The 16,295-nt window shown below is 36.3% G+C and overlaps 2 protein-coding genes across 2 annotated transcripts in view; both read left to right on the top strand.

Moving 5' to 3' along the window:
* Positions 1–1,722: 1,722 nt before the first annotated feature.
* On the top strand, positions 1,723–4,211 carry LOC140332049 (histamine H3 receptor-like). The gene is made up of 4 exons (XM_072413346.1): positions 1,723–1,966; positions 3,431–3,597; positions 3,676–4,029; positions 4,194–4,211. Exons 1-4 carry the CDS (start codon positions 1,723–1,725, stop codon positions 4,209–4,211), a joined length of 783 nt encoding a protein of 260 aa, XP_072269447.1.
* An 8,551-nt stretch (positions 4,212–12,762) lies between these two features.
* Positions 12,763–16,295, top strand: part of LOC140332048 (histamine H3 receptor-like) — a 10,883-nt gene continuing 7,350 nt past the window's right edge. Inside the window, exons 1-2 of the mRNA XM_072413345.1 lie at positions 12,763–13,012; positions 15,090–15,259. Of these exons, the coding sequence (XP_072269446.1) occupies positions 12,763–13,012; positions 15,090–15,259 (420 nt within the window). The remainder of the gene's footprint in view (positions 13,013–15,089; positions 15,260–16,295) is intronic.

Below are 16,295 nucleotides of genomic sequence, written 5' to 3'. Positions count from 1 at the left end.
TGTGCCATTCATACCGGTATTCCCCTTCTGATCACTCATGTGCCATTCAAATTCCCTTTCTGATCACTCTGTGCCTTTCAAATTCCCTTTCTGATCACTCTGTGTCATTGAAAATTCCTTTCTGATCACTCTGTCATTCAAATTCCCCTTCTGATCACTCTGTGCTTTTTTTCCACTGTACGGCAGTTAGGACAGGGAACAGCAGGTGGCGCTTCTTTCGCTCTGCTTTACAGACAGAAGACACGATGCTGGCAGAGGAGAAGAAAACACACGCTGCATTCAGCCAGACCACACGCAGGATCGGGTATCGGGTGAGTATATTATTTTAATTATTTTATAACACATTTGTCGTATAGGACGCACTAACTTTTCCCCCCCAGTTTTGGGGAAGAAAAAGTGCGTCTTATACGGCAAAGAAATACGGTAATCTGCTTTTAAATGGTTTTTACAGTACAAAAACACCGCACATGAAATAAAAATAAAAGTACATTTTAATTTTATATTTTATTTTAAGATTACATTGTTGTCTATTATTTCATTATTTTTTTAGATTATTATTTATAATTATGTATTATATTATAATTTATGAATATAACATAATAAATAAATATAACTATCACACCCGGTAGTTAATCCTAAGAATTACAAACCCACAATGTAAACAAAAAATTCTATGCAAAAAAAAATAGGATCACTTTTTGCATCAAAAACTGACAGAATTAGAACGCTAGGGGGGTTAAAAAGGTTTTATTAATCGACCAATATCAATTACTAAATAAACATTGAGCTTATTTGTCATTTTGTAAAACCTTTATATTATAATGTGTGGGTTTATAGGTCTCAATATTTTAGGTCCTGTGATTTTTCCATTGAGATGTGGCATGAGTACAGAATGATGAGGTAAACTTGGGGAACATCTTTAAATCATGAATATAGATATATTTAGCAATTCCGATGCATTTCTGAGACTTGTGAATTTTATATATATACATACTCCTTCATATATACCAACTTATGTTCTAGGTTTATGGAAGTGTATTCTTCTATATTGGCAGTTTTTAAATAAACCTGAGGAACTGCAATAGATACAAGAGGTCTGGCATATTTTGTTTAAACCGCAATGCTATGTTCTGCAAACCTTCCCATTACACTGCCCAATGTTTATGTATCAGTGTAGTATTGTCATTGGTTCCTAGCCATTTTCACACCAGGTGTTGCTGTTGTTGGTATTAAAGCTATGCCAACCCTATACAGTAGCATTAGGGTGAGGTAGGGGTTTGCCAAACTAAGGTACTGCTGCTTAGCTGTCCAGTGGAGTGTTTGTGGTAGATTTGCTGCATGTGTTACTATCCTGAAGTAATAAAAATAAATTGTGTATAGCAGCCTTCAGATTAAAATCCCAAAGGGAAATATGTGTAATATCCAATTCCCTTTAACATGTAGTTAATTAAGTAAAATTAGAAGTGGTTTTGCCATTTCCTTAGTGTATTAGTATCTCAAAGCTAAATACATCCATCATTAAACCTGAAAGTCCAAAGACAGTATAAAAACCTTGTAATGGTACAGAAGGGTGGCTGCAGCTCAGAATCATAAGATTATCTAAAAGAACTGATAATCTTCAAGAAATACTTAACTATTTCATATTAGTTATTCTACTAAGCTCATTTGTCCGATGCATGGGCTGTTAATAAAGTATCTTTTTCTAAGACTTTTCTGCCTACAATGACAGTTTACAGAATATATAATGAGACTGGGATTGAGTTACTTAATTATAACGAGACTGATATATTGGAGATACAGTTTTCAGACACAGTGAAACTCATGATTATTCTGCTCATTTCTTCAATTATTGTATTTACAGTTTTTGGTAATATTTTGGTCATGTTGGCTTTCATTGTGGATAAGAGGCTTCACACTCAAAGCAACTTTTTTCTTCTCAATTTAGCCATATGTGATTTTATCATAGGTAAGTAAAGATAATGTAATTTAATACCACCTATTTGTAGTCACTTTAAAGAGGACCTGCACAATAATGCAGTTTTAATGACAAAAACTAAAATTAAGGTAGAAATAACCTACACCTGCCTACACATATTGTATACACATATTCATTTAAATCCTGTTATTTCTTTATTCTTAATTCAGTCTATGCCATTCCTAAATACTTCATCAAATAGCCTGCACTTCCATTACACTCACAGAACTCTATTACCATTCAAGCAGCTAAAGGGTTCATGGTAATTTTCATTTTTTAACTACTTTTTTAGCAACTTAAATATAAATGATCTTGTATTATGTTGGTATAAATTGCTGCAAAATGTGTGCAACTAAAACATTCTTCTATCTAGGCATCAAATAGATCAAATAATAAAGGATCACTCCTATTTATTTGTTTGATATGCATACCTAATTTGTGAATCCTTCTAAAGTTTGCTGCAATTTAAATACACTACTTTTATATTTTAAAATTTTAAGCAGTAGCTGTGATTCGGAATTTGGCATTCCATCTAAATGCAGCCCCAGTAATTTGTCAGACCAAACCATGCTGTTTTAGTGGGAAATCATACATCTTGAACATTTTAGTAATAATATACAATATTAAAACAAAGCTAAAATTACTCTTTGATTATGTCACTTGATCAGGCCATATTCAGCTTGATCAGATAGAGTCTCAAGTCTATGGGAAGTGCCGGACATCAACTATGTGCACATCATGGGTGATATTTTGGGTGACCCTGAGGTCTCTTGGTCTAAATCTTTTGAAAATGTTTAAAATTATTGCAGATTCGGGTTACTAATATTTTTATTTAAAGGTGTCCATTTGCTTCAGGTAGCGCTTTCCCAAGGCCCTATTTACAAGAACTAATTTCCATTGTTTAAATGCCCCAAAACACCCTGGGATAAAATCTTTATATAGTAATGTATCAGCAGACACAAGAGGTGTTTTGGGGCATCATATTTTTGGGCTCAAAAGAAAATATAGCATGGACCATCTGGGCACTAAAAATTGCAGAAAAAAGTACATTAACTCTTTAGAGTGCCGCCATATAAAATAGTTTATGCTCATTTATTTTACCTTTTCTTTTCACTTCCATTGTCCCTCCCTTATGCCGCACAAAGGAAAATGGACTTGTCAATGCTTGCAAATTGCCTAAATAAATGCATTGAATGTTCTTTTCAAGCCTTTTTTTTAAAACCTCTGTAAACCATTCATAAGTGCTCCGATGTTTGTTTGTCAGCATGACAGGTGGTAACAAGTGCTCTTTACGCTAAAAACCACAAATAAAGAATTTACCACAAAAAAATAAACAATACTTTCCCATAAAATGCTTGTTGTCAGTGTATCGGTTTCCCCCTATTATGGAATGAAATGTATTATGATTACAGATGTGTATGTGATACAAATTCATACTGTACATTTTTTCCCTAGGAGTTTTTGTCAGCCCTTTGTACGTCCACTACTTGGTAACAGGAAAGTGGGTGTTTGGAAGTTACCTCTGCAAACTCTGGTTAATCTGTGATTATACTATGTGTACGGCTTCAGCACTCAATGTTGTTCTTATCAGTTATGACAGGTTTCTTTCTGTAACAAAGGCTGTAAGTATTCATGGAGCTGTTAGAATGCCAGTGGAATATTTTAGTCAATTTTCTAGAATATGTTTTCTTATCTGACAGGTACTCTATCGATCCCTCCAAAATAAACACAGACAGACAGTCATCAGAATGGCCACAGTCTGGGTAATGTCTTCTCTGCTGTATAGTCCGGCCATTATGTTTTGGGAAAGTGTTTTCGGTAAGAAGGACAAGGATGACGGCATGTGTCAAGCAGGATTTTTTGACACCTGGTATTTTCATTTGATAACATCATGCTTTGATTTCGTCCTTCCGCTAATAAGCATTTCCTTTTTTAATCTGACAATATACTGGAACATATCTAAGCGCAACAGAAAGAGAAGACAACTTTACGTGCCTCGTCCCTCAGCAACAAAAGAGCAGCATGCTAAGCCATTTATTATAGCAACTGATCTAGTATTATATTCCAGGTGTAAAAATGGCCAAAAAAAGACTGCAGCATCAAATCAAAAGAAAAATCTTCAACAATGTCTTCAGACTTGTAAAATTGTTTCCTCCGCTTCTTCACAAGAGAAAGTTTTGCCTTATAATCTCAATGTCCATTGCTATAAACTCTCTAGGGACAAGAAAGTGGCTAAATCTCTGGCAGTTCTGGTTTCAGTTTTTTTCATATGTTGGGCCCCATATACGTTCTTAGTCTCTATACGAACAGCTTGTCGTGGTTACTGCATAGCATCATATTGGTTTGATGTCACTGTTTGGATGTTGTATTTGAATTCAGCTATAAACCCTATATTGTATCCACTTTGTCATAAAAGTTTCAGAAAAGCTTTCACAATTATTTTACATATGCATTTCTGAGATTTGTTGAGAAAAATGTAAAAGTTGTAACTGTACTACTTTTTAAAGCTGAATTCCAGGTAGATATAAAGGCAGGTCCATATCTCCTAGACTGTGAGGTCTTCGGTGGAATGTTTATTGAATGTATTCTTTTTAATTCAAGCAGTGTCATTACCTAAATTTGATTCCGCATTAGCCCTTTAAAGTTTGGTAGGTAAACCAGATATCATATAAATATTTCCAGTATACTGAACGCTAACCATTACACAAAAAAAATCATATAGTTTTATCATTTGTTTGTTTAGCTGTTCACCTGGAGATCATCTTTATGCTGGTATCAAAATATTGTGAGCACAATCTTAAGGACCTCTCAGGTAAACAGAATTATCTATGACGTGAACAATGTAAAAAATCTTGTATCGTGTGGAAATGACCAATGGTACTATCAATTAAGTATACAAATCACTGGACACACATGTTACAGTCTGAATGCAAAGCTCCCTTAGATATACCACCAACTGTATAGTACACTACTACACTACATTGAATACATTGGTGGCTGGACATCACCAGATGCTGAGTTTCCTCCTTTTTAATGCTCTATCAGCCCTTTACTGCAGCGGCTTTCAGTTGCTGTTTGTTTGTGGGCCTTTCTGTCCGAAGTTTAGTCTTCAACAAGTGAAATGCATGCTCAATTGGGTTCAGATCAGGTGACTGACTTGGCCATTCAAGAATATTCCACTTCTTTGCTTTAATAAACTCCTGGGTTGCTTTGGCTGTATGTTTAGGGTCATTTTCCTGTATTATGAAACGCCTCCCAATCAATGTGACTGCATTTAGCTGGGTTTGAGCAGACAGTATGTCTCTGAACACCTCAGAATTCATTCGGCTGCTTCTGTCCTGTGTCACATCATGGATAAACACTAGTGTCCCAGTGCCACTGGCAGCCAAGCACACCCAAGCCATCACACTGCCTCCGCCATGTTTTACAGATGATGTGGTATGCTTTGGATCATGAGCTGTTCCACGCCTTCTCCATACTTTTTTCTTGCCATCATTCTGATAAAGGTTGATCTTGTTTTCATCTGTTCAAAGACAGTTTTTCCAGAACTGTGCTGGCTTTTTTAGAGGTTTTTTAGCAAAGTCCAATCTAGCCTTTCTATTCTTGTGGCTTATGAGCGGCTTGCACCTTGCAGTGCACCCTCTGTATTTACTTTCATGCAGTCTTCTCTTTATGGTAGACTTGGATATCGATACGCTTACTTCCTGGAGAGTGTTGTTCACTTGGTTGGCTGTTGTGAGGGGGTTTCTCTTCACCATGGAAATGATTCTACGATCATCCACCACTGTTGTCTTCCATGGCCGTCCAGGTCTTTTGGCGTTCCTGAGTTCAGCAGTGCTTTGTTTCTTTCTCATGATGTACCAAACTGTAGATTTTTCCACTCCTAATATTGTAGCAATTTCTCAGATGGGTTTTTTTCTGTTTTTGCAGCCTAAGGATGGATTGTTTCACGTCCATGGAGAGCTCCTATGGCAGCATGTTGTCTGTTCACAGCAAAATCTTCCACATACAAGCAGCCCCCCTCAAATCAACTTCAGGCCTTTTATCTGCTTAATTGATAATGACATAACAAAGGAATTGCCCACACCAGCCCATGAAATAGCATTTGAGTCAATTGTCCAATTACTTTTGAGCGCCTGAAATGAAGTGATTGTGTAAAAAAACGGCTTTAGTTCCTCACATTTTCATACAATCATTTTGTTCAACTCACTCAATTAAAGCTGAAAGTCTGCAGTTCAACTGCATCTGAGTTGTTTCATTTAAAATTAATTGTGGTAATGTACAGCACCAAAATTAGAAAAAAATTGTCTATTCTTATGCTTGTCCCCTTCAATATTCTCTCTATTCACAATTAAGCACCAACGCAGTCTTTTTTTTCCACTAGTGGAAGGTGTGGAACAGATCTGTTTCTGTCAGCTGTTTCAAGATATCTGCTGTATTTTTCTTTACTGCGTCTATTGGTTCAAAGCGTGTTCCTTTAAGCATTGATTTTCATTTAGGAAAAAGAAAAAAACAATCTGGTGAATACTGAGAATGTTCCAGAGTAGTAATGTGTCTGTTGATAAGAAACCGTTTTCACAGAAAGTGCTGTGTGAGAAGGAGCATTGTCCTGATGAAGAATGAAACCATTTCCCCACATTTCTCGCCATCTTCTCCTGACTCTTTCTCTTAGCTTTGTCAAAATTATCTTAAATTAATAATGTTGGTTCAATGTTGTGCCTCCTGGAGCCCATTCTTCCTAAATTACACCCTTCATGTCAAAAAACACGATGAGTATGGCTTTGAATTTGGACTTTTGCCTTTTATGTGCTGTTTTCATTCTTGGTGATGAAGGTGTTTTCCAGTGCATTGATTGTCATTTTGTTTCAGGATGGAAGTGGAAGATCCAGGTTTCTTCTACAAGTTATGACTTTTTAAAAAATAATGTCACCGCTCATTTCCTTATAGTAATCTTTTTGCTCTGGTGTGAAATTTTACTAAAATTTTAAATTGACTTGTCACTTAACTTCTAAGCATGATTTCAGCACAAGGCGGTTAACACAATTGCATTAAACAGTGACTGACAACACACTGAACAGCTGAGCATGCTATCGCTTCTTGTGCATGTTTTAGCAAGATTAAATTTTTATGGCAAGTGCTCATAATCAGTTCTCACCTCTTTGTTATGGAAATAGAAACACAGTTTTGTTTTTTCATAGACGGACCTCGTATTATAGAAAAATGTATTAAATATATTTGTAAATTATTTACAGATCAATTATCGAATTTGATACTTGATAATCAGTCATATTCACTTAATGATTTAAAGTGTTTTATATGTGGCAAAATGAATTCCAGTGTCATACTAAGAAATATTGACCTGTATAAAATGCTCTAGTAAAAGGCCATGTAGAAGAAGAAGCATTATTTGCCAATCTGCGGTATTGCCTGTGGTCTCCCTGCAGCTCAGCTATCTCCATTACTGATTTTCAATACTTTTTCTGTACTGTGTCTTTATGTGCAGATGACCATCTTGCTAAAACATGTGTTTATATTGTAAATCTACATTTAATTCACTTTTTATGTTCAAATTGGTGAAAATAGAATTAACATTTACATTAGCTACTGGGGTCTGTGTGTAAGTGCAAGTAGTGAATAAGACCTTATGGTTAATATTATCAAGATATACTAAATTCCAACCTAGTTAGAGAGTTTTATGCCCACAACAGGCTGCTAAAAGGGCTAGTAAGTACATGTAATGCCAAAGAAGTAACACAAAGAACAATCAAAGGGCCAGATGTAGAATTACAATGTGCCGAAGAATTAAAGCTAAATAGGACTAGTATATTATTTTGATTTCACAACTGTATTGTGCTATTGCTGCCTGCCTTCGCACATTTTTACTGGTGTGCACTTGTTGTATGAAGCAATTTTCATTTAAATGATTTTTATTTAGGTATAGTAGAACACAAAATGCAAAATATTTCTTTGTTCTTATGTGTGTAGCTACCACAGAAATAATTATTTTATTACCTGTTATACTAATATACAGCAGAACTCCAGCATTTCATTCTGGTAAAAAGGAACGATTTATTGTTTCCTCATAGACTGTTCCCTATCACTAGTGGTCATCCTATTTCTGAAGGCTTGTGAGCAGATTCACCCAAAATGGCTGTTGCAGTTCCTTTTTATGGATTGACTATTTTCACACTTGTGTTAGCTTTCTGCAAGGGTCTCTGGAAAGAAGGACAGAACCTCCATTCTGATGGATCCATGGGAAGAGATAATCCCTATACAGCATTACTGTTTAATCCGTTGTATCTAGGTACAGATTTCTCCTAATATTGCTTCTTGTTTGACGTTATAGTTTTAAACTGGTACTTCATCATTGCCCTCTATCATTTTATTTTACGCTGTTTCCTAATTGCTTTATTATTATCTATGCAAAATAAAGTCAGGCTGTGCCCATTGCACTGTCAGTTTGTTGTGTACCTCTGGGCGCTCCGATGTCACCGTATTGAGCTGAAGGACCCCAGCATAATCAAAGCTAACACTAATGGATGTGCTACACTTTGGTCAACTGCATCCAGAATCACTGCTCTATGGCACAGACCAAAATACTTGCATGCATCCAGGTGGCAATGGGATTGACAAGCTATAGTGTTGCGAATCAGTAGTGACAAGGTTAATACCCATGCTATCATTTTCACATTCCACTGCAGTGCAATCAGGTACAGCCTACATGAGAGGAGCTATGCTGGTTTGAATTTAGGAGCAGTACAGCATAGTTGGCTCGCCATCAACAGACACTGTATTATATAGACCTAAAAAAGAAGCTATTTGTGGAACTCTGCAGGGGGAGTAGGATAAAACTGGATGCAGATATAATCAAGTGCTGTTCCTGATAGGAGGACATATTTCCATTTTTACAGTCAGGGGTCACCTTTGACTTGAATTTTTCAATGGTACTATTGGGAATTGGATGAGATGTGTCATCATTAAGGTGACTTGTATAAGTTTATAACTATGCAATAAATACAACCATTGCAACTGTCTACACAGTTACATATGTCTGGCATGTTTAACACTGCTGGTGGAACAGGTCCCAAATGTTGGTACATATCTGAATAATCAATATTCTGTATTTCCTTTGTCTCCTTCAGTTTTCTTTGCCTTCTTGAGGATTTTCCTGCCCGATTTATATCAATATGAATGATTTAATATATCAAAACTGTAAAGTAAACTGAGGGTTGCTTTTGGTCTTCAGAAAAACAGTGAGCTGCATTTTAGAGACATATCTTTTATACTTTAGTCACAGTGGTAAAGGCCTTAATGACAGACTTCATCCATATGGAAAGCAAACACATTGGTGATGTGCATGGAACAGATATTTGCAAAGAAAGATTTATTTTCTGTGCATTTTTTGACTAAGTATATAAGTGAAAGTGTTTGTGGAAGGGTTAAAGAATGACACAAAACACTCAGGCACTGCTTAATTAAAAGTTAGTACTTATCTTTATTAGATTGCCTACAATAGTCCAAAACAGCAACAGTTCAAGCAGCAAGATCACACAACTGTTTAATGCAGGGAGTGCCCATTTTTTGATCATTTAACTGGGAAGAGTCAGGCAGAAAGAAGATGGCATTTCTTTGAATGTATCCAGAAAATGTCAGCATCAATACTCAATTCTGTGATATCAATCAAATAGTTACATTGCTAGCTCATTTTGACCATACCTCCTTGTTGCAATAAAATGAGAAAAAAATTGCAATTGCTCAAATGGAGCACAGAGTCTAAGTGGCACCTGTTCTTCACCGGAGCAGCCCGCAGAGGGTGATGGGTTGGTAATCCTGGTGACAAACTGGCTCCTTACTGCTAGGTACTGTCAGGTTGCCCCCCCAGGTCACCCAGCATATCAGCAGAGGTAGGTTTCTGAGAGGAAACAGCCAGAGAGACAGGAGTGGTCACAAAGTGCTTCACAGGCAAGGTGGCAATAATAACCAGACAGGGAGCCATGCAACCAGTGGGCAATGTGCAGGATAGGTGTGTACCAGGGAGAGTTCCAAATGCTAAGGAGCTGGTGCAAAGTCACAGCACCAGCCAAAATAACCGCTAAGGCTAAAATAGCCTCTGGCCTTTAAGAGGCTTCACATCCCTGGGCTGTGTCAGTATTCATGACCACCAACAGATATACAAGACTTGGAAGTGCAGCTGCATGCTGTGCCAGGCAGTGACATAGTGCAATTGCAGAGCAGCTGTTCAGGTGCGCAATGCCACAAAATAGATTAGTGGGGAGCGCCGCTGGAACTGACAGGTAGTTTGACAATATCATTACTATATCTCTAGAGTAAAGTTTGTCAGGACATTGAGGGTCAGATCTAAGCAGGCATTTCATGCCAATAAATACTGTACATACAATATATAATAAACATAGCAATACCTTTATCCAAACAGACATGTTGCACAAATGGCATACCTTCCAACTTTCAGAAGAATCTACCACCCACCACCCATATATAAACTACAGGCATATGTAATTTATTAACATCCTTTACTGACTACCAATCCCTACTACTAAGGAAGGGGTAGCATGAGAAAAACTGACATGTTAGTGTAAAAGTGAAAATGGGGGTTGTTAAACTGGTATATTAGCTAAACACAGCTAAATACAGTCTGAGCCTTTTCATAATGTACTGTATACTTCACTCAATTTCTGCTGTTCTTTTTACCCCTTGAGGTCTTAAATCTGCCCTCTTTATAAAAATTCCACCTCAGATTGTCCAGACTTGGTTTCAGTTATCTTGAAAAGACATAATATTGGGCCTTATATCACCCACCCTTCAATTCTCAAACCAGGGCCCCTTCAGACCTTAGATTAGCTCACTCGCCCCTTCTTCAATATACATCCCCCTCAGACCTTAGATCAGCCCCCTTTAGAGCATTTCAGCAACCCATCAGCCCTTACACCAACCCCTTAGTGCCCCTTAGATTAGTGCCCTCCTAAACCCAGAGCAGCCCTCTAAAGCCCCAAAATCAGAAGTCCATTACACCTCAGATTACCCCTTTCAGGTATATGAATAGTGTTGCCCATTGCCCATTTATACTAGTGTTGCATTTTGAAGAAGCACGGGGGTGTCTATTTTTAGGCTTTCTTTGTGGCTTGGTGTCGAATGGCATGTTCACCATGTTTATCATGACCAGAAGCAGAAAGTGAGCAATATATTCAGCACCTAATGCTGGTACATGAACTTGGAAAAGTCATCTAGCTGGGCAATATATCGCGTTAATCTAAACTGTTACATTTCACATGTGTTCTATTCTAACTCTTACCACTCTTTTTGACCACTTCAAGAAAAAAAAAAATATTATGTATGTCACAAAAAGTAATTTGGAGTTGTTTTTTGGAAAGAATGGGAGTGAGTCCCATTTTCCCCATTTTTTTCATACATGAAGGAGGCAGGTATTCTATTGTTATTCATGGGCAGCATGGTGGCTCAGGGGTTAGCACTCCAGCCTTTGCAGCGCCAGGTTCGATCCCCAGCCAGGACATTATCTGCATGGAGTTTGCAGGTTCTCCCCGTGTCTGCGTGGGTTTCCTCCGGGTACTCCGGTTTCCTCCCACATCCCAAAAACATGCAGTGAGGTTAATTGGCTTCTCCCTAACAATTGACCTTAGACTACATTAATCACATATGACTTTGGTAGGGACATTAGATTGTGAGCTCCTTTGAGGGACAGTTAGAGACACGACTATGGACTTTGTACAGCGCTGCGTAATATGATGGCGCTATATAAATACTGTGTAATAATAATAATTGTATATGCACGGTACAGGGTCATGTTAGTGTATTGTCCAGGCAGATCGTTGGCGTAATCTTTATTTTAATTTATCTGTGTTTTAGTAATTGGAGCCCATTTTTTACTGCCTGAAGAGATCTAGAGATTCAGTCTCAGGGTTTATAGGTAATGATGAATTGTAATATATATCTTGGAGGAAAAAGGACGATGCTGAGCAATATATGGAGAAGATGGAATTAGAGAAAGCAGATGACAGCAATGTTGGATCCAGAGTAGAACCAGAAGACATGCAGCCTCTTAATTGTCTGTTTGGTTCTTACTCAGTATACATTATTTTATGTTTCTGGCAAGACTCCTGTATATTGCCTATTCTGTGTTGATTTTATTGCATTGAATTGTATGGCAAAACACACTCACAATACCATTTAGTCACCAGATTGACTTTATAAGGAATGAGAAATGGCCGACTGTGATAATGATATGACCAAAATTCTCAGAATTTACAAAATCTTCTATTTCTGGAATACCTGTACAACATTTATAATATCTGCTATTTATCTCTCTTGTAATCCAATATCTATTAATCCCATCATCTATCAATTCTGTGCCTGCTTTTCTGGTGTTGCAACAAATAAATATGTATCTCTAAAACGTTTTGTAGATGTTGTTTTTTTTCCAATACCACTGTGTAATTGCTATAGGATAAACTAGGGACTATTAAAGCTATCCTGCAAGATGGGTCACTTGCTTGAATCTCAGTAGATATTGTCCCCGGTGGAACATTATGTGTATATATAAACCTATATTAATGAATGTTTCCACCAGAAGATGGTCATGATTTCTTGATGCCTAAAGCTACCAGTTGGCATTCAGCTTAACAGTAAAGGTAGGCACAAATTCATATAATACATATTATTATGTCAAAAAAAAAACAATAACCATACTTTTAAATTACATATTAAACTAAAATATTTTCTGTCTTTCAGTGGCCCAGGAATAAGTGTACATAATGCAAGCCTATTCCAGGAATGGCTCCTTGGCTGAAGGTTCCACCTTCTTTAATACTGTCAGTATCTCTAATGACAGCCAGGCTTCCTATGATGATTCCACAATCATCCAAGCTGTGTTGATGTCCTGTATGATCAGTTTAACAGGAACAGGAAATGCTCTGGTCATTCTTGGCTTTATTATAAATAAAAAACTCAGAACTCCAAGCAACTACTTTTTATTAAATCTGGCCATCAGTGACTTCTTCACAGGTAAACGTGAAAGAGCCATTGTATGATTACATTATAAAATAGTTTCTAAAACACAAGCAAAACTGCACATGTGCTGTTTAAAAAAATAAATATAAGCAATACTGCAAATATAATATAAATAAAAAACACACAGTAACATTTAGTAATTGCAAATCCTAACCTGGAGTAACTTCTATACAGAGTTTGGACTGGGAGTACAAAGAATCCCTGGCAATGATATGAATTATTAAAAGAAAAATATACACTTTCAGCTGTTACTTTTCTGACCATAAGCGTCTGCATAATGGCAGTAACATACAGAGAGAATAAATTCAATACCAAATTATATGTGCACTGCTTCCCAAAACACACGTTTGCAGTTTCTAATAGGTGTTTCCCTTACTTGCAATGGATAAATTTCTTTTTCCTTCCTGAATGGAAAAAAAAGACTTCTTAAGTATTTTCTACTCTATCCAAAATGAAAATATTTTGGCTTTAGGTATAGTTACAGTATATTAATTTTTGAGATATATATATTTACTACAAAAAGCCTGAAAATATACCTAAAGCCAAAATATTTTCCTTTTGGATGGAGTTTATTATATATAATATTGTATATAGCGTATATATATATTATATAGAGTGTATTATATATTATTATATATCTATATACAATATAGTTGGTTTATTACCAATGTTTTTCTGTATATGTTTTACACTTCAAAGAACTGACTACACCATGCATATTTATAAGGTCTGTTTTGTTTCCCCAAGGAAAATGGTATTTGTCTAATTTGTATTATAATATAAAATAATATATTTTCAAAAAGTGGTTGCTGTTTTAATGGTAATAAAATAAAAAAGGGTATAAATGACACCCATAACTAAATCCATCAATAACTAAGTTAAGCTCTGCTAAAGAAGGTTATATTTGGAAGCTTAAACAAAAGAAAAATACACATGGTGTACATAATATCTACATGCAAGGTCCTAAAAAAAAGTCAAAAAATCGTAGAATGGGAAACACATTTGCTTTATATACAGTAGGTTGCAATATGTCTATTTGCTGAAACCTTATGTAGAAGCAAAATTCATAACAAATCTTCAGGATATTTGATATATATATATATATATATATAGTCATTCATATATTTTTTATATTTTTAGTTGTTCCAAAGCACATGTTTTTTGGGGGAATGCAGATTATCATCTTCATGAGCCCAGATAAAAATATATTTTTTGCATTGCCTCTCTCTAGAGCCTCATGTAATAATCAGCACTCACAGTGGGCGAGGGAAGAGGAACAATGATCTTAACATTGCTTAATTATTTTGAACATTCTTACAGGACAGCAGGAGACCTCCATTGTTTAGTGACAGGGTGAGGACAGGCTGGTGATCAACTATATTGCTTAAAACCTTGGTTTTATCTGCTTATATTTGCCATACATTTATTCTCTATTCTCTCCACATCAACATTTGTTGTAATAAAGAAATGAATAAAACATTTCTGATTTATTACAGACTTTATAATTGGCCTAGTGACGTTATAACTACGGTAGGTCCCTAAGTGTTGGCCTCTCTCCATAAGAAATAAAGGGATGGGCTGTCTCTGGAGAGGAAAAGGCCAGATGGTGGATTTTCTGTGTGATGTATCTATTTGTGTGGGGTTAAATGAGAGTAAGCAGTTTCGGTATAGGAGAGGAGACTTTACATCTGTGCAAGACTCAATGTAAAGCTGGAGTTTAGGTAAGTAAAATGTGGTCATCAAAATAGCTTTGCTATGATGCAGGGTTTTTTCTATACAGGCTAAACACTCTTACAAATGTTGGCAGTGTATTATAGTATTTATCAGTTTATGTAATGCATGTTTTATATACTGTATATACACATAATGACATCATGACTATATGTAGCTGTCTGGCTGACATTCATCCTTATGTATCTTTATGTAAGAAGAAAAAAAAAGAAATAATGAAAAACTGTATATTTAAATTCTTGCAATCTCTTTACAATCCAATCATATCATTTAGTAATTGTCTTTTGTGCTATATTCTGTATTCTTTATTCATTTAATGTATCTATTTTTTTTTTTAAAGGTACATTTTCTCTCCCATTGTACCTGAAGAATTACATTATCAACAAAGAATGGGTTCTTGGAAAACCTATTTGCAAGCTTTGGCTCACCGTTGATTATACTTTGTGCCAGTGTACAATTTATAACATTGTTCTCATCAGCTGTGACCGTTTTCTGGCTGTAACCAGGGCTGTAAGTTCAATTTAATTACATTTTAAACATTTTATAAAAAGTATTTTTATAAATGCAATAACGCATGCCAAAAGTATGTGAGACAGGTTAAAAAAAAGTGCCAAACTTTTGTTAAAATAGTGTTGCGGATACACTAATTTTTAAGCATTCTCTGTCATCTGTCCTCAATCTAGTAAATATTGCTGAGTAAACCACAGAACCACTTGTGAAAATCTGAGCTGGACATGTGCATGCGCTATGTAATCTCCATTAAATTCTGTGAAAAGTTTGTGCTCTGTACTCTAGTAGAGTATGAACTCTGTATTGAATTGAATGGAAAGTACAAAATTTGCACTATATTACTATACTATAATATACTAATCTTATCAGACTATATTATATCAATCTAGCAAGATCATTCACAATCAATTAAGACATGGGGTTGAGCTAAAGGACTGTTTTCCCTCCTTGGCTGACAAAAATGGCAAACATGTATCCTTCTAGTTAGTCACCTTTCACAGCACTTGTTCTTGGGATGCTGAAGATGTCTTACAGCCTTCCACGTTACAAGAACACGTCCAGTTGAATGTGAATAACTAGTGATACATATACAATGGCCTGGATGAGTGAGAACCTTCACAGACATTACCTAGTTTTAGGTTTCAGGTGAACAGACCCAATGTGAATAATCTGTAAATTCTCATAACAATATTTCAGTAACAGAAATATGCAGGGCTACCGTGTTTCCCCGATTTTAAGACATCCCCATTAAATAAGCCACCCCCGATTTTTGAAAAAATAATTAAAATAAGACACTCACCTGTGAATAAGACATCCCCCGATATCTGATCCTGTGTGTGTCTCCTTGATGCTGGCTGCAGCACGTGTGTGCTCCTGGCTGCAGTGCAGAGTGAAACTGAAAGCAAGCTGCTGATCCCTGCCCTAACAGAGATCCCTACACTTAATTACCGGTAAGTGATCAGAAGGGGACAGTCAATGGCATAGAGTGATCAGAAGGGGACAGTCAATGGCATAGAGTGATCAGAAGGGGACAATC

This window comes from Pyxicephalus adspersus, chromosome 5, assembly GCF_032062135.1.
Source record: "Pyxicephalus adspersus chromosome 5, UCB_Pads_2.0, whole genome shotgun sequence".
Lineage (NCBI taxonomy): Eukaryota > Metazoa > Chordata > Amphibia > Anura > Pyxicephalidae > Pyxicephalus > Pyxicephalus adspersus.
This window is presented reverse-complemented; position numbering and strand designations above follow the sequence as displayed.

Coding starts and splice junctions, on each gene's coding strand:
- LOC140332049 (XM_072413346.1), top strand. CDS start 1,723: ATGACAGTTTACAGAATATATAATGAGACTGGGATTGAGTTACTTAAT. Junction 1,967..3,430: donor CATATGTGATTTTATCATAG/GTAAGTAAAGAT, acceptor TTTTTTCCCTAG/GAGTTTTTGTCAGCCCTTTG. Junction 3,598..3,675: donor TTCTTTCTGTAACAAAGGCT/GTAAGTATTCAT, acceptor CTTATCTGACAG/GTACTCTATCGATCCCTCCA.